At 42.8% G+C, this 26,373-nt stretch overlaps 1 protein-coding gene across 11 annotated transcripts in view; it reads left to right on the top strand.

The window, feature by feature from the left end:
• Positions 1-24,753, top strand: part of LOC118386029 (receptor-type tyrosine-protein phosphatase S-like) — a 286,681-nt gene extending 261,928 nt beyond the window's left edge. For all 11 annotated transcript variants that reach the window (XM_052526699.1, XM_052526698.1, XM_052526696.1 and 8 more), the window contains 3 exons: positions 4,018-4,172; positions 16,452-16,587; positions 20,658-24,753. In XM_052526699.1, the coding sequence (XP_052382659.1) occupies positions 4,018-4,172; positions 16,452-16,587; positions 20,658-20,726 (360 nt within the window). In that variant the 3' untranslated portion in view covers positions 20,727-24,753. The remainder of the gene's footprint in view (positions 1-4,017; positions 4,173-16,451; positions 16,588-20,657) is intronic.
• Positions 24,754-26,373: the final 1,620 nt, after the last annotated feature.

The following is a 26,373-nucleotide window of genomic DNA, read 5'->3' as shown; positions in this document are numbered from 1 at the left end:
CTGGAGCAGCAGCTGCAGCGGTGATTCTAGGCTGTGTTAATTGTGATTGAATCATCAAAGCGGCCCACTCCAGTAATCAGGTTGGGCCGCACGCGTAAGGTCTCCCTAAGAAATGAAAGGGACCTCTAATCAGAGATGACTGGAAGAGGGAGACGGACGAGGAAAGTAGCGAGAGAGGTGGGTGGGTGGGAGAGAGGAGGAGGTTATGGGAGGTGGTTGGTATGCCTGTGTGGAAAGGCGTAGGGGTGTGTGTGTGTGTGTGTGTGTGCGTGTGTGTGTGTGCGTGTGTGTGTGTGCGTGTGTGTGTGTGCGTGTGTGTGTGTGCGTGTGTGTGTGTGTGTGTGTGTGTGTGTGTGTGTGTGTGTGTGTGTGTGTGTGCGTGCGCGTGCAATAGCAGAGACTCCACACTTCAGTTGTCTCTGCTAGCGAGGCAGTCACGTATTTAATCACACAATTTGACACAGTGCGCAGACCCTGAGGTTGTGTGTTAAATGTATTTATTTAGATTTGTCTCTACGCGCTTCATTAATTGTGTTGTTGTTGTTGTTTTTTTCTCCTCCTTCGCTTTTAATCCGCGCGGGGAGGCAAAACGTTTTTCAAATGAGGTTTAAAGGAAAAAAACAAAGGTTCAGAAAGGCGACAGAATGGTAAGCGAGAGATAAGAGAAAACAGTGGCTTGTGACAGTCAAATGAAAGACACTCTTGACACGGATGAGTCTGAAGAATTAGTCGTCAAGGAAATGAGACAAGGCTAGGGGACTAGGGAGCGTTTTGGAGAGTATTAGGATGTTTTGGCCTTTTGCTTGGGACTCCATTTATACTGAACAAAAATATAAATGCAACATGCAACAATTTCAAAGATTTGACTGAGTTACAGATCATAGAAGGAAATCAGTCAACTGAAATAAATACATTAGGCCCTAATCTATGGATTTCACATGACTGGGAATACAGATATGCATTTGTTGGTCACAGATACAACGCCTTCAAAAAAAGATAGGGGCGTAGATCATAAAACCAGTCCACCATTTGCCTCATGCAGCCCGGCACTTCTCCTTCGCATAGAGTTAATCAGGCTGCTGATTATGGAATGTGGAATGTTCTCTTCAGTGGCTGTGCGAAGTTGCTGGAAATTGGCGGGAGCTGGAACACGCTGTCGTAAATGTCGATCAAGAGCATCCCAAACATTCCCAATGGGTGACATCTCTGGTGATTATGCAGGCCATGGGACATTTTCAAATTCCAGGAATTGTGTAGAGCCTTGCGACATAGGTCTGTGCATTATCATACTGAAACATGAGGTGATGGTGGAAAATGAGTGGCATGTCAATGGGGCCTCAGGATCTCATCACGGTATCTTTGTGCGTTCAAATTGCCATCACTAAAATGCAATTGTGTTCTTTGTCTATAGCTTATGTCTTCCCATTCCATAACCACACCGCCACCATGGGGCACTCTGTTCACAATGTTGACATCAGTAAACCGCTCGCCCACACAAACCCAAACACGTGGTCTGTGGTTGTGAGGCTGTTTGGACCTACTGCCAAATTGACAAAACTGCACATTTTAGAGTGACCTTTTATTGTCCCCAGCACAAGGTGCACCTGTGTAATGATCATGCTGTTTAATCGGCATTTTGATATACAACACCTGTCATGTGGATGGATTATCTTGGCAAAGGAAAAATGCTCATTAACATGGATGTAAACACATTTGTCCACAAAATTGAAATAAATAAGCTTTTTGTGCATATGGAAAATTTTGGGAATCTTTTATTTCAGCTCATGAAACATGGGACCAACACTTTACATGTTGCGTTTATATTTTCGTTCAGTGTAGAAGGGCTGGGTTCCAATTAAACATACAGCAAGCCTCCTCTCCTTTCCTTTTTTCCTTGTCTCCTTTCCTGACAATGGACCTGAAATCACTTGATAGGTATAAGCAGCATTGTGGAACCCAATCAACTCTGTCCAATGATCAGTGGTCATCAAGGAAGAAGACAGGTCTAAGGACTAGGGAATGTTTGAGGAGTATAAGGAGCCTTTGGTTCTGTATTGTGTCCTCAGCCTCAGTTGCCAAATTCAAATTCAGAGACCGTTTCCTTTCTCTTCCAGTCGACTACTGAAATTAAGATCCCACCATAATTGACTACCCTTCGGCAGAGATTCAAATAAAGCAATTTTCTCGATTAGTATAAGTCCAGTCCGCACCGATCTGGGTGGCCACCCTAAATTGGTCTTCCTCCCTTCCTGGCTGCATGCCATTTTTTTGCATGTCAGGTCCCTCCGTCCATCAGTCCTCCATCCGCGATTACCCCGTTTAACACAATGTTTAGAAGAAGATGCTTGTCACGCCAAATGCCCTATTGATTTCCTCTAACCGGGACTTATTCCACCGAAGAAATGACAGGCTAAAATGAGAGAAGGGCAGAGAGGCAGAGAGGCAGAGAGGCAGAGAGGCAGAGAGGCAGAGAGCCAGAGAGCCAGAGAGGTAGAGAGGCAGAGAGGCAGAGAGAGAGAGAATATTTAGAGAGAATAGTTAGAGGAGAGGGAGAGAGAGAGAGAATATTTAGAGAGGAGAGGGAGAGAGAGAGAGAGAATAGTTAGAGAGGAGAGAGAGAGAATAGTTAGAGAGGAGAGAGAGAGAATAGGTAGAGAGGAGAGAGAGATAATAGTTAGAGAGAATAGTTAGAGAGAATAGTTAGAGAGGAGAGGGAGAGAGAGAGCGAATAGTTAGAGAGAGAGCGAATAGTTAGAGAGAAAGCGAATAGTTAGAGAGAATAGTTAGAGAGGAGAGAGAGATAATAGTTAGAGAGAATATTTAGAGAGAATAGTTAGAGAGAATAGTTAGAGAGGAGAGGGAGAGAGAGAGTGAATAGTTAGAGAGGAGAGGGAGAGAGAGAGAGAATAGTTAGAGAGGAGAGGGAGAGAGAGAGAGAATAGTTAGAGAGGAGAGAGAGAGAATAGTTAGAGAGGAGAGAGAGAGAATAGGTAGAGAGGAGAGAGAGATAATAGTTAGAGGAGAGAGAGATAATAGTAAGAGAGAATAGTTAGAGAGAGAGCGAATAGTTAGAGAATAGTTAGAGAGGAGAGAGAGATAATAGTTAGAGAGAATAGTTAGAGAGAGAGCGAATAGTTAGAGAATAGTTAGAGAGGAGAGAGAGATAATAGTTAGAGAGAATAGTTAGAGAGAGAGCGAATAGTTAGAGAGAGAGCGAATAGTTAGAGAGAATAGTTAGAGAGGAGAGAGAGATAATAGTTAGAGAGAATAGTTAGAGAGAGAGCGAATAGTTAGAGAGGAGAGAGAGAATAGTTAGAGAGGATAGAGAGATAATAGTAAGAGAGAATAGTTAGAGAGAGAGCGAATAGTTAGAGAGAATAGTTAGAGAGGAGAGAGAGATAATAGTTAGAGAGAGAGAGCGAATAGTTAGAGAGAGAGCGAATAGTTAGAGAGAGAGCGAATAGTTAGAGAGAATAGTTAGAGAGGAGAGAGAGATAATAGTTAGAGAGAATACTTAGAGAGAATAGTTAGAGAGAGAGCGAATAGTTAGAGAGAGAGCGAATAGTTAGAGAGAAAAAGAGAACTGATAGACTGTCAGGTGGACGTCAGGGGAGACAGGACATTGTGGTGTTGTATGAGGGTGAAGTTGAACTGGACCTGTTGTTGTTATTGAGCTGTCTACTAGACACAGATAGGGACAACGTTGGGACTTGGCGGTTCGCTGACCCCAGATAAAGTTTCTATCTGGGGAGTGTGGTGAAACAGTTATTGTTTCTGTTCCTGAATCTGTTTATTTTGCTTGGTATGTGGTCATCATTGTGGACAATGAGAGAGTCTGTGGCACGTAAAGTGTAAAGTGAAGGATCTTGGTTTTTACTGACCAATCCCTTCTCTCCCTTTACATCCTCCTCTCTTTCTCGTTTTCTCAATCCTCCTCTGTCTCCCTCACTCCATCCCTCTCTTCCTTGTCTCTTACCCTTTCCATCCATCCATTCTTCTTCTCGTTCCCTTTCTCAGGATGGGCAGTCCAGGACAGTGCGGCAGTTCCAGTTCACTGATTGGCCGGAGCAGGGGGTGCCCAAGTCAGGGGAGGGCTTCATAGACTTCATAGGCCAGGTGCACAAAACCAAGGAGCAGTTTGGCCAGGACGGACCCATCTCTGTCCACTGCAGGTAACAGCCCTGTGTGTGTTTGTGTGCGCGTGTCTGCGTGTGTCTCCATGCGCACATGGGCCTGCGTGTAGGTGTGAGACATGTGTCAGTGTTGTTCTTTATAAATCAGAACCACACCATTATTTGTACCTGACAATGTCAGCACATAACACAGTATCCTGAGTCTGTAGGTGTGTGGGTGTCCGACTCCCGGGCTGATACCTTGTGTTGTTAAGGGGATTACAACCAGCTTCCCGTGGTGCTAGTCTTAATGTCCTCCACAGACATGATGCATGTTTCTCTCTCTCTCTCTCCTTACTGCCACTGCAGTGGGCTGGCATTACAACGCCTAAGGCTCAGCTCATTCATAATTGATCACACGGAGCGCCAGCCTGGCATTTGTAAATGGGAGGCACATGAAATAATTTGTCCATTTTTATTTTACGATTCCCCGTGTGATACATTTTTATCACATTGTGTTTTCTGTCTTCCAAGGTAACCTTTGTCATTAGTTTGGCAAGCATATTCAAAAAATATTTGTGTGGCTACCACCTCCGGGGTACCACTGAAATATGTTACTTAGTATGTTTATGGTTAAAAAAAAGAAGTCCCTGCACACTGCTAACTTGCAAAGTGTCATCACATTGTATTGAAACAACGTGTTGGTTGAAAATAAAAACTACCTCTTTGCATCGTTTTTCCTTCACAAAGCCACCAAACACTAGCCTGGTCCCAGATCTGTTTGCACTGTTTAGCCAACTCCTGTGGTTGCATAAACAGATCTAGGACCAGGCGAACATGAGATCTCCCTATAACACTAGATCTACCAATATGGACATCATTATTATGTCACCAGACTTTCACCACCATGCTCCCATGGGTAAAATATGATATCACCGCCAGACATTGCATATACCCTTTAAGAGAGAGGGCTGTGTCTTAGGACCTGCAATAAAGCTGAGTTATCCTCCCTCGATGAAAGGATTTAGCCCAGCAGCCTGGTGGAGGAGGCACAGCTAATGCAGCGGCTCAGGAAGGCGAGGGCTCAGTGGTGACGTCCCAAATGGCACCCTATTCCCTATATAGTGAACTTCTTTTGACCATAGCCCTATGGTGCCATTCGGGACGCATGCAGTGAGAGCGTTGTCTTCGCCTGGCATTTTGAGCACAGGCCCGGGAGTGTTATTGCAGAACTACTCTAACACCTCGGAAATCATCTCAGTTCTGACCCAATGCATGCTGGGAAGTAGGAACGAGACAGGGATGCCCCCTCCCACCGTTGCTCTTCTCGGAAAGCTCCGGAAGCCCAACACTGAGAACTGGGCTCAGCTACTGTCTGTCTGCCTGGAGTGTCTGTCTGTCTGGACTGTGTAGGTTCCCTCCTTTGTTATTCTATTGTCCTCTCAATTTTCACGTCACTCCCTGTTGAACACAGAAGTGTGTTGTTTGAAAGTGTATTGGAACGTTCTTGGTAGCTAGCTAGCTTCTTAGTTTGGATCCTGCAATGCAGTTGGCATCAGTTGCTGGGACTGCTTGTCTCTTTCCAGTGATTATGCCGACCAAGGATGGGTCTGAGGAGCCATTTGGCGTCGCAGCTAGCTATCAAGCTAGCTGCATATCAAGCTAGCAGGGTTTTCTTGAACGCAGCTCGCAACGCAGCTCGCAATGTGGCTGGGACCTCGGATTGTCCCGGGTGTGTGGCTGTCTAGATCCCTGCTGTTTGTTGATTTCAATTTTCCCAGTGACCTGCTCTGTCTGGAACTGCGAGGAGTAACAGCCTAACATGCGTTGCTAGCTACCATGACAAAAACCAAAGCCAGGTGGAGTAGCGTTGAGGACAGTGGTGTGTCTCTATCACACGTGAAGGATCTTTTAAACAAACAAAAAGCGACCTACAAGCAATTGTTACAACAACAAGAAATAGCTTCAAGTGTTTTGTTCAAATACTTGTGGATTCTACTACTAAAATAATGGACGACCTGACCAGAGAGGTCCAGGACCTGAAGAACAGTTTGCAGTTCTCCCAGTGTCAGCTCGATGAGTTGAAACAGGAGAACGGCAAGATGACAGCAATCCGTAAGTCATTTAGAGAGGACATCAGTTGTGTGTGTGAACCCATGTTAACAACGACAGATAAATCAGACTATCTCGAGGGACAATCAAGGCGGAACAACATGGTTGTGAACGGAATTGCAGAATCTCCACATGAGACCTGGGCGGATCGTTGAGAAATTGAAGATGGACCACAGGAAGATTGAGGTGGAGCGCACCAACAGGACTGGAAACCCCACCACCGCCCAGGTAACGGGCCCAGGCCAATAGTGGTCAAGTTCCTGAAGTTCAAGGACAAGGTAGCTGTTCTGGAAAGAGCCAAGAACTTGAGAGGAACTTATATCTTCCTCAACGATGACTATCCTGAAGCTGCGTCAGAAGAGGAAAGAACTGATCCCAGCCATGAAAGATGCCAGAGCGGGTGGGGACATTGCTTACATCTGCTATACATCTGCTATAACAGGCTTATTGTCCACCCTCCAGAAGCCTGGAAGGGATAAAAGAGCCACTCCTATGAGTTTGTAGCTTTAACCCCGCTGCACACGCACACACCAATTGATTTATTCACTGCTGAATGTATATTTTTTTCTCTTGCTTTGTCTGCTCTTTTCAGTGTTTTGTTTTTCTCTGATAAGCTACCCAGGAAAGCGCTGAAAATATCCCATATTAATATATGTAGCCTTAGAAATAAGGTTCATGAAATCAATAACTTGCTAACATCAGATAAGAATCATATATTAGCCATTTCTGAGACTCACTTAGATCATTTGTTTGATTATACAGCAGTAGCAAAACAAGGATATAACATCAATAGAAGAGACGGAAATGCTTATGGGGGAGGTGTTGCAGTATATATTCAGAGCCATATCCCTGTAATGCTTAGAGAAGATCTTATGTCAAGTATTATTGAAGTGTTGTGGTTGCAGGTTCACTTGGCACATCTAAATCCTTTTCTTTTGGGGTGTTGCTATAGGCCACCAAGTGCTAACAGTCAGTATCTAAGTGATATCTGTGAAATGCTTGATAGTGTACAGTATGTGATGTAAACAGGGAGGTGTACTTTCTTGGGGACCTGAATCTTGACTGGTTTTCATCAAGCCTGTAATGTGCCTGTAATCTGGTTCAGGTTATTAATCAATTTACCAGAGTGTTTACAAACATTACAGGAACAAGATCATCCACATGTATTGATCACATGTTTACTAATACTGGAGAACTTTGTTCTAAAGCTGTATCCGTACCCATTGGATGCAGTGATCACAATATAGTGGCTATATCCAGGAAAGCCAAAGTTCCAACAGCTGGGCCTAAAATAGTGTATAAGAGATCATACAAAAGATTTTGCTGTGACTCTGTGGATGATGTTAAAAATATTTGTTGGTCTGATGCAGACGCTGCACTTGATGAATTTATGAATTTGCTTCTTCCAATTATTGATAAACATGCACCTGTTAAGAAACTGACTGTTATAACTGTTAAGAAACTGTATGGTTGAAAGAGATGGGGCAAAAGGAGTGGCTAATAATTCTGGCTGCACATCAGACTGGCTTACTTACTGCAAATTGAGAAATGATGTGACTAAACTGAACAAAAAGAAGAAGAAACTGTTTTATGAAGCCAAGATCAATTATATAAAACTTTGGAGTACTTTACTTTAAATTATGGGCAGAAAGACAATTGCAACTCCATCTTTCATTGAATCAGATGGCTTATTCATCACAAAACCATTTGATGATGCCAATTATTTTCATGATTATTTAATTGGCAAAGTGGGCAAACTTAGGCAGGAAATGCCAACAGCGAACAGGGAGCAATTGTATTCATGCATAAAAAACAAATAATGATGACAAATAAAGAAAAGCATTGCAAGTTTAAATCTTGTAAAGTTAGTGTGGGAGAGGTGGAAAAATAATTGTAATCGATCAATAATGACAAACCTCCTGGCATTGACAACTTAGATGGAAAGCTACTGAGGATGGTAGATGACTCTATAGCCAGTCCTATCTGTCATATTTTTAATCCGAGGAAAGTCTTTGTCCTCAGGCCTGGAGGGAAGCTAAAGTAATTCCACTACCCAAGAGTGGTAAAGGGGCCTTTACTGGTTCTAACAGCAGACCTATAAGCTTGCTGCCAGCTCTTAGCAAACTGTTGGAAAAAATTGTGTTTGACCGAATACAATGCTATTTCTCTGTAATAAAAAGCAAACAACTTACTTTCAGCAAGCTTATAAAGGCACTCAACATGTACTGCACTGACACAAATGACTGATGATTGGTTGAAAGAAATTCATAATTAGAAGATTGTGGGAGCTGTACTGTTAGATTTCAGTGCACCCTTTGATATTATTGACCTGGTTTTTAACCTCTGCCATATTGTGGATTCAGAGCTATCTATCTAATATGACTAAAAGGGTTTTCTTTAATGGAAGCTTCTCTAATGTCAAACATGTAACGTGTGGTGTACCACTGGGCAGCTCTCTAGGCCCTCTACTCTTTTCTATTTTTGCCAATGACCTTCCACTGGCATTAAACAAAGCATGTGTGTCCATTTATGCTGATGATTCAACCATATATGCATTGGCAACCACAGCTAATGAAGACACTGAAACCCATAACAAAGAGTTGCAGTCTGTTTTGGAATGGGCGGCCAGTAATAAACTGGTCCTGAACATCTCTAAAACTAAGAGCATTGTATTTGGTACAAGTCATTCCTTAAGTTCTAGACCTCAGCTGATTCTGGTAATAAATGGTGTGGCTGTTGAACAAGTTGAGGAGTCTAAATTACTTCGTGTTACTTTAGATTGTAAACTTTTTTATAAGAAACATTAATGTGTTTAAAATTCCAAATTGTTTGCATAGTCAACTTACACACAGCTCTGACACACACACTTATCCCACCAGACATACCACCAGGGGTATTTTCCCAGTCCCCATATCCAGAACAAATTCAAGAACGCATACAGTATTATGTACAGCCCTAATTGCATGGAACGTCCTTCCATCTCATATTGCTCAAGTAAACAGCAAACCTGTTCCGCTAGCGGAACCCCTCGCCAACAGCCAATGAAATTGCAGGGCGCCAAATTCAATCAACAAAAATCTCATAATTCAATTTTCTCAAACATACAAGTATTAGGCACCATTTTAAATATAAAATTCTCCTTAACTTCTTGACGCACCCATCCCTTTAGCGGGATCATTTTCATCAACACCAGCTGAATTGCAGCGCGCTAAATTCAAATTAAATTACTAAAAATATTTAATTTTCATGAAATCACAAGTGCAATATAGCACATCACAGCTTAGCTTGTTGTTAATCCACCTGGCATGTCAGATGTCAATACAGCTTTTCTGCAAAAGCATAACAAGCGTTTATGTAAGAACATCTCTCAGTAGACAAAATATTACAAACACTAGCAGCCAAGTAGTTTGGTCACGAATGTCAGAAAAGCAATAGATTAAATCGCTTACCTTTGATGATCTTCGGATGTTTGCACTCACGAGACTCCCAGTTACACAATAAATGTTCATTTTGTTCCATAAAGATTATTTTAATATCCAAAATAGCTCCATTTGTTTGGTGCGTTATGTTCAGAAATCCACAGGCTCGAGCGGTCACGACATCGCAGACGAAAATTCCAAGTAGTATCCGTAATGTCCACAGAAACATGTCAAACGTTTTTTATAATCAATCCTCAGGTTGTTTTTAAAATATATAATCGATAATATATCAACTGGGACTGTCGCTTTTTCAATAGGAAAGGGAGAGACAATGGCTGCCCCACTCTGTTGCGCAAGAAAAACTCTGCGAACACCCAGCTATCCACGCAATGTTATCTTTCTCGCTCATTTTTCAAAATAAAAGCCTGATACTATGTCTAAAGACTCTTGACACCTTGAGGAAGCCAAAGGAAAGGGAATCTGGTTGATATCCCTTTAAATGGAGTCACGGCATCCAATGGAACAGAGAGCTTTCAGGAAAAACAGCACTTCCTTGTTTGATTTTCCTCAGGTTTTCGCCTGCAATATAAGTTCTGTTATACTTTAGAGTGTTTTCTATCCTAATCTGACAATTATATGCATATCCTATTTTATTCTAGTTTCTGGGCCTGAGAAATAGGCCGTTTCAAATTGGTACGTTTTTTTAAGCCAAAAATGAAAATCCTGCCCCCTACACTCAAGAAGTTAATCCAACCACATTGTCCGATTTCAAAAAAGCTTTTCGGCGAAAGCAGAATATATCATTATGTTAGGTCAGCACCTAGTCACAGAAAGCATACAGCGATTTTCAACCAAAGAGAGGAGTCACGAAAAGCATAAATAGAGATAAAATTAATCACTAACCATTGATATTCTTCATCAGATGACACTCCCGGGACAACATGTTACACAATACATGTATGTTTTGTTCAATCAAGTACATATTTATATCCAAAAACCTCAGTTTACATTTGGCTTTGCCTCCAAAACATCCTGTGAATTTGCACAGAGCCACATATATTTCCATAAATACTCATAATAAACAAAAGATACAAGTGTTATTCACAGATTTAAAGATATACTTCTCCTTAATGCAACCGCTGTGTCAGATTTTTAAAAAACTTTACAGAAAAAGCAAACCATGCAATAATCTGAGTACAGCGATCAGAGACCAAAACAACCCCAAAAGATATCCGCCATTTTGGAGTCAACATAAGTCCGAAATAGCATTATAAATATTAACTTACCTTTGATGATCTTCATCAGAATGCACTCCCAGGAATCCCAGTTCCACAATAAATGTTAGATTTTTTCCATAAAGTCCATCATTTATGTCCAAATAACTCCTTTTGGTTTGCGCGTTCAGTACACAATCTAAACTTCAGGCAAAAGTTCAGAAGTTCCGTTACAGTCCGTAGAAACATGTCAAATGATGTATAGAATCAAACTTTAGGATGTTTTTAAACATAAGTCTTCAATAATGTTTCCACCAGAGAATTCCTTTGTCTTCAGAAAAGCAATGGGAACGCGAGCTACCTCTCATGTGAATGCGCGTGACCAGCCCGGCACTCTGCCAGACCACTGACTCAAAGAGCCCTTTATAGTAGAAGCCTCAAACAAGTTTCTAAAGACTGTTGACATCTAGTGGAAGTGACCCCATAGACACTGTGTATTCGATAGGCCAAGAGTTCAAAAACTACAAACCTCAGATTTCCCACTTCCTGGTTGGATTTTTCTCAGGTTTTTGCCTGCCATATGAGTTCTGTTATACTCAGACATCACTGTAACAGTTTTAGAAAAGTCAGAGTGTTTTCTAACAATCTACCAATAATATGCATATATTCGCAACTGGGACTGAGTAGCAGGCAGTTTACTTTGGGCACACTTTTCCTCCAAACGTGGAATTGCTGCCCCTTAGCCATATAAAGTAAAACATTTAAAAAACAGAAAGCAACACCTCGCCTTCCCTTATTAGACCTAGATAGTTTGTGTGTGAGCATTGTGTAGGCTACCTGTGCCTTTTTTTAAATGTATATATTTAGTTCTGTCTTTGAACTGTTCTTGTCTATTGATGTTCTGTATTATGTTTCATGTTTTGTGTGGACCCCAGGAAGAGTAGATGCTGCTTTTGCAACAACTAATGGGGATCATACTAAAATACCAAATACCAACTACTCACACTGTGTCATATCAAAAAATGGTACATAATTATTTTCTTTCCCTCACTTTCTTCCTTTCTATCCCCCTCTTTCTTCCTTTATCTTTTATCCCTCCATATATTTTCTCAATGGGTTGCATTTTCCCCTTAACTTTAATCAATCTTCCAAATCAGTAGAACCCAGAGAGTGTTCTTCAGTGGAAGCTTCTCTAACATCAGATATGTACCGTGCAGTGTCCCTCAGGGCAGTTGCCTTATGCCGTTACTCTTTTTAGAAATGATTTGCCCTTACACAAAGCTAGAATTACTATTTATGTGGATGATTTCACAAATCAGCACCCAAAGCCAGTGAGCTCACTGAAAGCTCACTGAGAGTTACAGTCAGTATCCGAATGGGTGATTAATAATAAACGGGTCTTAAATACATCTAAAACTAAAAGTATTTCATTTGGTTGAGCACATTCTCTATGACCTAAACCTCAACTGGAGTTGTGTATAAAGGGTGTGACCATTGAGCAAGTTGAGGAAGCTGGATGGTCAATTGTCATGGTCAAGTCATATTGCTAAAGTTGTTGTGAAGGAAAGGAAAAGGGGGGATACCTAGTCAGTCGCACAACTGAATGCATTCAACGGAAATGTGTCTTCCGCATTTAACCCAACCCCTTAGCGTTTTTTTTTTACACAAAAAATCAACTACCCTAGTTGTTCAGGCTCTGGTCTTGTCCCATCTTGATTTATTGTCCGGTAATATGGTCAAGTGCAGCAAAGAAAGACCTAGCAAAGTTGCACCCGGCTCAAAACAGAGCAGCACGCCTTGCCCTTAACTGCACACACAGAACTAACATCAACAACGTCTCTCCCGGTTGTGGATTGATGAGAGAATAACTGCTTCTCTTCTAGTTATTACGAGAAGTATTACTTTGATGAAAATTCCAGCTTGTCTGCATAATCAAATAACATTCAGGTCAGACACCCTTACATTACCCAAGAAGACATGCCACCAAGGGTTTCTTCACAGTCCCCAAGTCCCCAGAGCCATGATTACATGGAACTTCCTTCCATCTCCACTTACTATGGTAAACAGCAAAATTAACTTGAAAAAAAAAAAGATTAAACAACATGTCATGGAACGGCGGGGACTTTGAGGGGACACATACACAAACACATGCACACCCAGGCACACACACACATTATGCACAGTATTTAGTTGTATTGTTTGTATTATTATGATTTATTTTTTGACTTGTCATGTTTTATGTTTTTTGTGAACCCCAGGAAGAATAACTGCTGCCTCTGCAAAAGCTAATGGGGATCCAAATAAACAAACAACTCTCTCTCCCTCTCTTTTTCTCTCTATTCTAATGCCTCCCCAATTCCTGTCTAAATAGAGCCACATGGTTTTTGTCATTAATTGCCTGATTACTTTCTGTGAATGGGAGTGTAAATCCTCTCATTCAATGCTGCTTTCCACGGCGGTTAGATTTGGAAGTCTATCTATTTAAAAGGGTTTGATGGACTTTAAGAGCCATATGACAAGCTGTGACCAGCTCCCCAGGAAGAGCTTTCTTCACACACCAGGAGAGGATGGGGTTAGTGTGTAGGAATGGAGGAGGGAAAGGGGGGTTGAAAGGACAGAAGGGGGTAAACAGTAGGGGGTTTGTGGTGACATAGTCCACAGCTGAGGTTCTTTTGGGGGGTGGGGGGTGGGGGGGGTTGTCGCTGGTGTCTTGTTCAGTCAATCTACTGTCGGAAGTTTTCGAGGTAGAAAATGGTGAAAGTTATCTTTGGTAAAAACGTTGTAACCTTTCAGAAACTGTCATGGGGCGGGTAAGAGAGAAAAATAAATCTGTTGTCAAATCAATTATTGTTCCATTGGTGAAGTGGAAGTCATTTCACACCAAAGTAGCTTACGGAGACAGCCCTCAAGTATTTCAGGATCAGAGTTAAGACTCGCCCTATTTCTGGGGACTGTTGCAGGGAAAGGTTTGCAATGGGGGCTTAATGATTCAATGTGTGTGTGTGTGTGTGTGTGTGTGTGTGTGTGTGTGTGTGTGTGTGTGTGTGTGTGTGTGTGTGTGTGTGTGTGTGTGTGTGTGTGTGTGTGTGTGTGTGTGTGTGTGCGCACGCGCGCTCATACAGTTGAAGTCGGAAGTTTACATACACCTTAGTCAAATACATTTAAACTCAGTTTTTCACAATTCCTGACATTTAATCCTAGTAAAAAAATTCCCTGTCTTAGGTCACTTAGGATCACCACTTTATTTTAAGAATGTGAAATGTCAGAATAATAGTAGAGAGAATTATTTATTTCAGCTTTTCTTTCTTTCATCACATTCCCAGTGGGTCAGAAGTTTACATACAATCAATTAGTATTTGTTAGCATTGCCTTTAAAATGTTTAAATTGGGCCAAGTGTTTAGGGTAGCTTTCCACAAGCTTCCCACAGTAAGTTGGGTGAATTCTGTCACATTCCTCCTGACAGAGCTGGTGTAACTGAGTCAGGTTTGTAGGTCTCCTTGCGCACACACTCTTTTTCAGTTCTGCCTAAACATTTTCTATAGGATTGAGGTCAGGGCTTTGTGATGGCCACTCCAATACCTTGACATTGTTGTCCTTAAGACCCATTTACGACCAAGCTTTAACTTCATGACTGATGTCTTGAGATGTTGCTTCAATATATCCACATCATTTTCCTACCTCATGACGCCATCTATTTTGTGAAGTGCACCAGTCCCTCCTGCCGCAAAGCACCCCCACAACATGATGCTGCCACCCCCGTGCATCATGGTTGGGATGGTGTTCTTCAGCTCGCAAGCCTCCCCCTTTTTCCTCCAAACATAACGATGGTCATTACGTCCAAACAGTTCTATTTTTGTTTCATCAGACCAGAGGACATTTCTCCAAAAAGTACGATCTTTGTCCCCATGTGCAGTTGCAAACTGTAGTGTGGCTTTTTTATGGCGGTTTTGGAGCAGTGGTTTCTTCCTTGCTGAGAGGCCTTTCAGGTTATGTCGATATAGGACTCGTTTTACTGTGGATATGGATACTTGTGTTCCTGTTTCCTCTAGCATCTTCACATGGTCCTTTGCTGTTGTTCTGGGATTAATTTGCACTTTTTGCACCAAAGTACTTTAATCTCTAGGAGACAGAACTCGTCTCCTTCCTGAGCGGTATAACGGCAACGTGGTCCCATGGTGTTTGTGCTTGCGTACTATTGTTTGCACAGACGTGGTACCTTCAGGCGTTTGGAAATTGCTCCCAAGGATGAACCAGACTTGTGGAGGTCTACAATTTGTTTTCTGAGGTCTTGGCTGATTTCTTTAGATTTTCACATGATGTCAAGCGAAGAGAAAGTGAGTTTGAAGGTAGGCCTTGAATTACATCCACATGTACACATCCAATTGACTCATATGATGTTAACTAGCCTATCAGAAGCTTCTAAAGCCATGACATAATTTTCTGGAATTTTCCAAGCTGTGTAAAGGCACAGTCAACTTAGTGTATGTAGACTTCTGACCCACTGGAATTGTGATACCAGTGAAATAATCTAGCTGTAAACAATTTTTGGTAAAATTACTTGTGTTATGCACAAAGTAGATGTCCTAACCGACTTGCCAAAACTATAGTCTGTTAACAAGAAATTCGTGGAGTGGTTGAAAACAAGTTTTAATGACTCCAACCTAAGTGTATGTAAACCTCTGACTTCAACTGTACGTGTATGCATTTGCGTGTGTTCAAGATTGTGTACAAGCATGTGTGCATGTATGTGTGCGTGTGCGTGCGTGCTCATATGCGGGTGTGTGTGTGTGTGTGTGTGTGTGTGCACGAATGCTTTTGAGATTGTGTACGTGCATGTGTGTTGTGCGGGCGGGCGGGCATCAAAGTGGAACGTGTACGTTCCTCACGTCAAGATTATCTCTCACATGATCTTTTTAAAACCAGGCGTTAAACTGTCTAGCGACGGCAGATGATGACTGGTATCCAGGGACAGAAGAAAGAACATAGAATGAACCAAATGGACACATAATAGCTGTTACTAGAACTTGATTTCCCTAGACCCATATTTAGGCCTGGTTTCCTGGACGTGGATGAATAAACCTCGTTCTAGACTAAGAATAATGTTCAATGGAGATTCTCCATTCATTCATACTTTTTAAGTCGACGTCGCTGCACACATTTTTATTTTGACATATAAATGAATGATATATACCGATTTGATTCTTGAAGAATATAACTTATACATGCCTCATGGGCTTAGTTCAGACTGTCGTACTCCGTCAGAATCCAAAATAAGAGCGTGTTTTACTCCAATGTTTCTAAATTATGTAAATGTAAACGAGCCTCAAAACATGGTTCAACCTACAATTTTAATATCATGGATGGTCAGTCCTTGCATCCATGGCTCTCTCTGAGAGTGGTTATATTTCTCCAGGCCCATCCCTCAGCTTTTTTTACCAAAACAGAGGTGGTTTGGTATTGTTTCAATAAAGGACTCTAGCTTTAAACCAGCCAATACACTTTAGACAACTTTTTTTTAAATGCACGCAAGATAGAGCTCTTGGTGTAGAGTTGGACTTCATCTGTTGTGTGTGTGTGTTGTTGTTTTTCCCAGCGCGGGAGTTGGCCGGACTGGTGTTTTCATCACGCTAAGCATCGTGCTAGAGAGGATGCGCTACGAGGGCGTGGTGGACATCTTCCAAACGGTCAAGATGCTGCGGACACAGAGGCCGGCCATGGTGCAGACAGAGGTGAGAGGTCACTCTAGACCACATGTGTGAAGCTCAAGGCCCTAGGGTGAGCCTATTCAATCCGACCTGTGGGTGGTCATTTTTTATTTTATTTACATTTACATTTTACATTTAAGTAATTTAGCAGACGCTCTTGTCCAGAGCGACTTACAAATTGGTGCATACACCTTATGACATCCAGTGGAACAGCCACTTTACAATAGTGCATCTAAATCTTTATAGGTGGGGGGTTGAGAAGGATTACTTACCCTATCCTAGGTATTCCTTGAAGAGGTGGGGTTTCAGGTGTCTCCGGAAGGTGGTGATTGACTCCGCTGTCCTGGCGTCGTGAGGGGGTTTGTTCCACCATTGGGGGGCCAGAGCAGCGAACAGTTTTGACTGGGCTGAGCGGGAACTGTACTTCCTCAGTGGTAGGGAGGCGAGCAGGCCAGAGGTGGATGAACGCAGTGCCCTTGTTTGGGTGTAGGGCCTGATCAGAGCCTGGAGGTACTGAGGTGCCGTTCCCCTCACAGCTCCGTAGGCAAGCACCATGGTCTTGTAGCGGATGCGAGCTTCAACTGGAAGCCAGTGGAGAGAGCGGAGGAGCGGGGTGACGTGAGAGAACTTGGGAAGGTTGAACACCAGACGGGCTGCGGCGTTCTGGATGAGTTGTAGGGGTTTAATGGCACAGGCAGGGAGCCCAGCCAACAGCGAGTTGCAGTAATCAAGACGGGAGATGACAAGTGCCTGGATTAGGTCCTGCGCCGCTTCCTGTGTGAGGCAGGGTCGTACTCTGCGGATGTTGTAGAGCATGAACCTACAGGAACGGGACACCGCCTTGATGTTAGTTGAGAACGACAGGGTGTTGTCCAGGATCACGCCAAGGTTCTTAGCGCTCTGGGAGGAGGACACAATGGAGTTGTCAACCGTGATGGCGAGATCATGGAACGGGCAGTCCTTCCCCGGGAGGAAGAGGAGCTCCGTCTTGCTGAGGTTCAGCTTGAGGTGGTGATCCGTCATCCACACTGATATGTCTGCCAGACATGCAGAGATGCGATTCGCCACCTGGTCATCAGAAGGGGGAAAGGAGAAGATTAATTGTGTGTCGTCTGCATAGCAATGATAGGAGAGACCATGTGAGGTTATGACAGAGCCAAGTGACTTGGTGTATAGCGAGAATAAGAGAGGGCCTAGAACAGAGCCCTGGGGGACACCAGTGGTGAGAGCGCGTGGTGAGGAGACAGATTCTCGCCACGCCACCTGGTAGGAGCGACCTGTCAGCTAGGACGCAATCCAAGCGTGGGCCGCGCCGGAGATGCCCAACTCGGAGAGGGTGGAGAGGAGGATCTGATGGTTCACAGTATCGAAGGCAGCCGATAGGTCTAGAAGGATGAGAGCAGAGGAGAGAGAGTTAGCTTTAGCAGTGCGGAGCGCCTCCGTGATACAGAGAAGAGCAGTCTCAGTTGAATGACTAGTCTTGAAACCTGACTGATTTGGATCAAGAAGGTCATTCTGAGAGAGATAGCGGTAGAGCTGGCCAAGGACGGCACGCTCAAGAGTTTTGGAGAGAAAAGAGAGAAGGGATACTGGTCTGTAGTTGTTGACATCGGAGGGATCGAGTGTAGGTTTTTTCAGAAGGGGTGCAACTCTCGCTCTCTTGAAGACGGAAGGGACGTAGCCAGCGGTCAGGGATGAGTTGATGAGCGAGGTGAGGTAAGGGAGAAGGTCTCCGGAAATGGTCTGGAGAAGAGAGGAGGGGATAGGGTCAAGCGGGCAGGTTGTTGGGCGGCCGGCCGTCACAAGACGCGAGATTTCATCTGGAGAGAGAGGGGAGAAAGAGGTCAGAGCATAGGGTAGGGCAGTGTGAGCAGAACCAGCGGTGTCGTTTGACTTAGCAAACGAGGATCGGATGTCGTCAACCTTCTTTTCAAAATGGTTGACGAAGTCATCTGCAGAGAGGGAGGAGGGGGGAGTGTGAGGAGGATTCAGGAGGGAGGAGAAGGTGGCAAAGAGCTTCCTAGGGTTAGAGGCAGATGCTTGGAATTTAGAATGGTAGAAAGTGGCTTTAGCAGCAGAGACAGAGGAGGAAAATGTAGAGAGGAGGGAGTGAAAGGATGCCAGGTCCGCAGGGAGGCGAGTTTTCCTCCATTTCCGCTCGGCTGCCCGGAGCCCTGTTCTGTGAGCTCGCAATGAGTCGTCGAGCCACGGAGCGGGAGGGGAGGACCGAGCCGGCCTGGAGCATAGGGGACATAGAGAGTCAAAGGATGCAGAAAGGGAGGAGAGGAGGGTTGAGGAGGCAGAATCAGGAGATAGGTTGGAGAAGGTTTGAGCAGAGGGAAGAGATGATAGGATGGAAGAGGAGAGAGTAGCGGGGGAGAGAGAGCGAAGGTTGGGACGGCGCGATACCATCTGAGTAGGGGCAGTGTGGGAAGTGTTGGATGAGAGCGAGAGGGAAAAGGATACAAGGTAGTGGTCGGAGACTTGGAGGGGAGTTGCAATGAGGTTAGTGGAAGAACAGCATCTAGTAAAGATGAGGTCAAGCGTATTGCCTGCCTTGTGAGTAGGGGGGGAAGGTGAGAGGGTGAGGTCAAAAGAGGAGAGGAGTGGAAAGAAGGAGGCAGAGAGGAATGAGTCAAAGGTAGACGTGGGGAGGTTAAAGTCGCCCAGAACTGTGAGAGGTGAGCCGTCCTCAGGAAAGGAGCTTATCAAGGCATCAAGCTCATTGATGAACTCTCCAAGGGAACCTGGAGGGCGATAAATGATAAGGATGTTAAGCTTGAAAGGGCTGGTAACTGTGACAGCATTGAATTCAAAGGAGGCGATAGACAGATGGGTAAGGGGAGAAAGAGAGAATGACCACTTGGGAGAGATGAGGATCCCGGTGCCACCACCCCGCTGACCAGAAGCTCTCGGGGTGTGCGAGAACACGTGGGCGGACGAGGAGAGAGCAGTAGGAGTAGCAGTGTTATCTGTGGTGATCCATGTTTCCGTCAGTGCCAAGAAGTCGAGGGACTGGAGGGAGGCATAGGCTGAGATGAACTCTGCCTTGTTGGCCGCAGATCGGCAGTTCCAGAGGCTACCGGAGACCTGGAACTCCACGTGGGTCGTACGCGCTGGGACCACCAGATTAGGTGGCCGCGGCCACGCGGTGTGGAGCGTTTGTGTGGTCTGTGCAGAGAGGAGAGAACAGGGATAGACAGACACATAGTTGACAGGCTACAGAAGAGGCTACGCTAATGCAAGGAGATTGGAATGACAAGTGGACTACACGTCTCGAATGTTCAGAAAGTTAAGCTTACGTAGCAAGAATCTTATTGACTAAAATGATTAAAATGATACAGTACTGCTGAAGTAGGCTAGCTGGCAGTAGCTGCGTTGTTGACACTACACTAATCAAGTCGTTCCGTTGAGTGTAATAGTTTCTACAGTGCTACTATTCGGGGGCTAGCTGGCTAGCTAGCAGTGTTGATTACGTTACGTTGCGTTAAAAGAACGACAATAGCTGGCTAGCTAACCTAGAAAATCGCTCTAGACTACACAATTAGACTACACAATTATCTTTGATACAAAGACGGCTATTTCAAAAAGGTTTCATGAAAAACGATCTCAATCGACATTTCCATGACTAAAAGCTAAATTGAAACTGGGTAGAAGTGATAATGGACCTAGAGTTATAGTCTCCTCACTCTGCCCAGCTTGCTAACAGTTATCAAAATGAAAGATAGACAGTCAGGGAGCATCGAAAAATTCCAAAAGTCACAGGAAGAGAACAATTTTTTTTTGCTAATTTTGACGTCATGAATTTGAATACATTTTAAGTGCCACCTCGGTGAAGAAGGAAAAAAGAGTTTTGACGTTTCCACTCTAGACCCACAGGCCTTTGTGGATGTTGTGGTCCTTGTGTTTAAAAAAATATATAGTTTGGCCACGGGTGCTAAGAATACGCATCGGAATTGCGTAAGCATTGGTACTCTCTGTAAGTCTTAGAGCTGCTGGCTTTGTAGTATTGCATTGAACAGTGTAGGATTCTCTTTTCTGCTGCTGTCACCATGTGATATTAATGTTTCATATGTTGTCTTTTGTCTATGCAGGATGAATATCAGTTTTCCTACCAGGCGGGTCTGGAGTACCTAGGAAGCTTTGATCACTATGCAACGTAAAAAGCCATCTCGTCCCCCGAACCGTTGTCCCCCTCAACAGTCTCCTGAGCCATAGAAACGTGCTTGAAATTTGAAATGGCGACAACAACAACAACAACAACAATAACAACAAAAAACAACAACAACAAACAGAAAACAAAATTCAACCAACAGGAAAGCAAACTAATTGTCAATGTTTTGTTGTTGTAAAGAAATCCATTTAAAACACAAACAATAGTGCAATTCCAATTGGACCTAATGGACTTTGATGCCGGTGAGGAAAGTGTAAACGATTCCATCAGCAAAACCAACTGACGCCCTCACTCGGGAGAAAGGAACCAAAAGTGGCGGCTCAAGCTGTGGGGTGGGAATAATCAAAAGTGTCAGACTGCTAACCTTACCTCAAGTGTTCAGATGTGGCGGTTGACATTGTAAACATTTTGTGGACATCTATTTAAAAAAAACAACTACGTACAAACAATACAAAGATAACAGAAAAATGAAGGAAAAGTGACTAGGTGAACGTGACTGTGGTAAAAAAAAAAAGCTAAAGAATTGAAAAACTGAGAAAAGGGTGGACTGGATGTAGCTTGGATGAGGGAAGCTGTCTTATTTTTTTAACATTTTAGGGCAGAGGTTCAGAGTTCCTAATTGTTTATTAACACTTTTGATGGCCTAACTGTGGTTGCCTGTGAACACAGATGATTGTCCCCCAAAACGTCGGACACCGGTGATGAGACTAACACACCGAGTTAACGCTAAGGTACTGGCAAGAGAAGTCAACCCCCATTCGGTACCCCCTACCACTCTCATCTCTTTCTAGCAAGAGAACTTCTACTGCCCATAGTTCTGGTATGACCTTTCAAACTCCAAACTCACAACTCTTCAAGTGTCCATCATACCCACAAAGGGCATCCCTATATCCCTTCAACTCTTTGGGATAAGAGGAGCCTCTGCAGTAAAGAATAGTCTGGGTGAAAGTGAGGACGGTGTCTTAAAGTGACAACCATAGGTGGACTTTGTCAAATGCCAATTCAATCAATTTACTGCGTCAGTTTCTCTAGCACTTGACTTGTGGACCGTTTTTTTTTTTTTGTTGTGCTGTTGAGAACAAACCCCACATGTTTATACAGTAACCACTGGTATATCTCTCATAGCCTCGGTCACCAAGGACACTGGGCAAATGACCGCCCTTGCAAGACCAGAGAAATGACAAACATGTCCCATTACTTTTTACGATCACTCTTCGTTCAGGACTAGTTGTGCCATGAGTTACTGGTGCAGTGTCCACCATTTTGAATGGTGAGCTCAGGCGGCCTTTAGGCTACAACGAGTGAAATCACCACATGAGGTCGGGGAATGAATGGTGAATGGCGGCAACTGGGCTCTCCGCAAACGTGTACAGTGACCAACAACCCATTGTAATCACTTGTTACGTCGTCTTACAATTACTTGTGTTTCTGGGGTTTTCTGTCGATACCAAACATGCTGCTTATTCTCCTGTATGCTGTAGGTGTAACTCTTTGGGATGACAATGGAGGTGCCAGGTCTGGTCATGGAAAGCGCATCCACATGTTATTGCCCCCCCCATCCTCCTCCTCCATCTCTCACTAGACATTTTAGTCCCAAGCTTAGCGAAGAAACTAGTCCTCTAAACTAGTTCAATGTTGTGAGGAACTGAGTTGATAACCCCAGAGAAAGGTTCCAGTCTTTCCCTTCCACCTATAGGCCAAAGGCCACTGAAGTTGACTGCGGAAGAGGTGGCCATGTTTGATTGGGATGTCGTGAGGTGAAAGGTATAGCCACGATACAAATGAATTGCACATCACCAAACTTGAAAACCTAAACGATAGCAGGGCCGATTCTACTCACTATGTACATGTGTCTGATAAAAACAAGCCCTCAAAGCCCCCAATTTCATTTTTTTTTATCAGAGGTCAGTGCTTTGGTATACCCAGGAGTATACTTTTACATTGGCTTCTATGAAGGGTTTTCGATTGGTATGTACACTAACAGAGTGATGAAAGGAACTGTGTGTAGTCTTTCTTATTTCCAAAAAAGCCTTATTGTTATTGTAACATTATGGAAACATTAATGTTGTATTATGATGACTATTGTTATTTTACTTTACATAGCTGACTTTTATTTTAGTTTTTGTTTTTTAACAGAGATATTGTATCACATTTTTTAATTAGCAGTAAGAAATAAATGCTTATTTGTTCATATTATGTTAAAATACATTCTATTTTTTCACTGTAGAAATGTTAAGTATAACATGTGTTTGTGTGGATGTGTGCATATATACTTATATATCGCACATTCACACATACATATATATTTAAATACAGAATATAAAAATATACCCAAACTCTTAGTATGAATTTAGTTGTTTTTCTTTTACCCATAAATTTTCAATTACTCATGTAAAATTATGATGGATTTTTGTATATATATATTTTTTTGTAACCATAACCTTAACCTTGGGAAATATTGTTTGTTTCTCTGGGAACAATGAGGGGAATTGTCGAGCCGAGCGCCGCTCCTACAACCCCTTTTTAAATTCCTACCACTTGGTAGACCTGTGCCGATAAGGAGATGGCATTTTTAATTATCGTTGAAATTATTATTATCATTAACAGTAGTTATTAGTATTCGTTTGAGTATTATTTTCATAGATAGTAGATTGAAATAGTATACAAAGCATTCAATTAGAGGCAAACTACATTATTACACATTTTTTATGAATTTGCCAGACTAAAAGGTACTGTACTTTTTGACCATGTACAGACTATGATCTCCCTCTTTATCAGAAGTCCCTTTCGTCCCTCCTTTTAATTTTGTCTTTCTTTTCAGACACAACATGATTATCCCTTTGTTAGATATCAACTATGATCCCGAATATAATACCTGTAAATAAACAAATATATAGATTATATGTATTTGTATCATTTGACCCTCGATGCTATCTTACCTTCAAATCAAAGACTGAACTGCAACTATAAGGTTCGACTCATTGCAAAGTTCCTGGTGTTTGTAAAAGCGTGCTTTCTCCCTTTGTAACATTTGTATTCCACTGTTCCCTGTTCTTAAGTCCCCAATTTATTTGTCATTATATGCCATGTTAGCAATATCCCCTACTAGCCACCCACAGCTAACTCTGTTATGAGACAGGTCAGTGAGGACCCATAACATTTACCTCAGCACAGGCTTCTTGCAAAGTGAACACTGCTTCCTTCTCCAGACATGGCAAATGATGGCAACCAAAGGACTATTCCTTTCCTAAACAAAAGCTCCCCCCAAAAAAAGGAGAAGTGCTAGTTTTCCCAACTGCCTAAAAAGCCAAGAAGTAGACAGTCCATTGGCAGTCAAAGGGAGAAAGAGGAGATCATTTTGCTATTTAGCAACTGGCCATAGTGCGAGGTCACAGCCATTGGGGGCAGAGAACTACACTACCGCTGCCCCCTGATTCATGAAATGATGTAATATGTTTTGCTCACATAAGACTTGTATAGAACCATACTGTGTTCCTTTTTTGTTGTTGTTGTCATGTTTTGTTACGGGATGCAGAATGAATCAGGACTAGATGAGGAGGAGCCGTGTGATGCAAAGACCAGGAGAAAAGAACAGTGGGAATCTAACCATTTCATATGAACTAAATCTTGAAATGAGGACTTTTTTTTGTGACTGAATTCAAAGACTGGTTTTGGTTATGCCAAAAACCAAGACAGTGGACGTCTTTGGAAGCTCGTGCGACGTGTTACTCTTTGACTTCATGTAAAGATGCCAGACTTTTGACAACAGCAGCCAAATTACTGCAATGTTCCACAGAGGGGGGGAAATGAACGAAATAGAAAAATGACTCCAAAATAATAGAACGTATACATACAAAAAGATAAAGAACCCAAACTCAAGCAAAATAGTTTTTCTTTTTGTGAGGGCCAAGTGCTATCGCTTTCAAACTGTTACTTCTAACTGAAACAATGATTGGTTTAAAACCCACTGTGTATGTAGATATGTTGACTTTGTATTAAAGAAATGTTGTCTGAGAGTGTACTCTTGTCGTTTTATTCATCCAAAATATTGCCCAACCTTTTTAAACCAGGTTTAAGTGCAGTCCCGTAAGGCATTCTGAGTATGGTAATGGTACACATTTTAATAAATAATTACTAAATACTAATACTTAATTATAGTGCTTGAAAGGAGAGACTCAATCTACAGGTGACACAGAGCACGGTACATAAAAGCACACTCTTTGTTTTCTATGCAGACCTGCTATCGTATCAATAATCAGTGTTCCTTTATGCCGTGCTGTGTTTGTAATCATTGTAAAAATCATTTTTATGATTGCTTAAGACACCCCCATGGTTTTGTTTCTTCCGACACTTTTATGCAAGTCATGGCTGTGGGTCCCCAATGGCAGCTTGTGACGAGACAAAATCGGATGAATGAAGCTGGATTTGTATCTTTTTGTGAACACATCATGCCTCTGCACTAATCCGGACATCAACCTATCTCCGTGAAACATCCAATGTCCCAAGTAGCTGAAATATAACCTCTCATTTTGATATCTCTTGAGATGTGTTAAAATGCCTGTAAACCCTACTCCATTTCACTGAGAACCACTTTGGGCTTGTACCATTGCTTGCACAACATCTGCAAAACCATATGCTGTAGATTAACAATGTGAACAACCACTACACTTGAAACCCCCACTTGTTAAGTGAAAATTGACCACTTAATGGTCATGAAAACACCATTAGTCTCCATACGGATCCATGAAAACACATTACGCTTAATTGTCCTGTAAAGGGTTTTGTGTTTTCTCATATTTGCTCATACAAACATATCAAGCCTTGTCAAGAACTTGATAAATGCCACTAAGACGGGTCGATGTGAAGGTGGGGCTAAACCTTCACCTGCTGCTATTTGTTCTGCTACCTGTCCTTCAGCCAGCCTCACTGCACATCTGCTCTGCCCAAAGCCAATATATCAGCACGTGATCGGTGTGTCAGCGAGTTAACAAGTTCATACAACATCGAACAGATGATGGCATGGTCCTTCTGTAGCTCAGTTGGTAGAGCATGGCGCTTGTAACGCCAGGGTAGTGGGTTTGATTCCCGGGACCACCCATACGTAGAATGTATGCACACATGACTGTAAGTCGCTTTGGATAAAAGCGTCTGCTAAATGGCATATATTATGGCAGACATAAGAGCTATTTATTTTAACATGTTACGATGACAGCATTTACACACATGGCATAACCTTATAACCTTATAACCTTATGAAGTATGAAAAAGGAAAGTGTTCAGGTCAAGACTGAAATGTTTAAAGGGGCAGTGCAGTAAAAAAACGTGATTTTCTTGTGGTTTAAATAAATGTACACACTATGTTGGAATAGTACTGTAAAAAGCACTTTTAGTATAAGAGCTGTTCGAAAAGGCCGCCAGAAATTTCAACTTGTTTTGCAAGGGTCGGGTTTTGTACTGCCTGGTAACATCACCAGGCGGTTATGGTTATGAGATCAATAAGAAATAGAGTTGTTCCTCCTCTCTGCCAGCTAATTTTCAGGTTACATGTCCCTCCCATTAGGCTCCTCCAATTAGGACCCACACTCAGACCACTCCCAAACAGTCCTATAAAAAGTATTGCTTGAGAAGAAGCATTT

Source organism: Oncorhynchus keta, chromosome 1 (genome assembly GCF_023373465.1).
Source record: "Oncorhynchus keta strain PuntledgeMale-10-30-2019 chromosome 1, Oket_V2, whole genome shotgun sequence".
Taxonomy (NCBI): domain Eukaryota; kingdom Metazoa; phylum Chordata; class Actinopteri; order Salmoniformes; family Salmonidae; genus Oncorhynchus; species Oncorhynchus keta.
The sequence above is the reverse complement of the archived record's forward strand: the minus strand, read 5'-3'. Positions and strand labels throughout refer to the sequence as shown.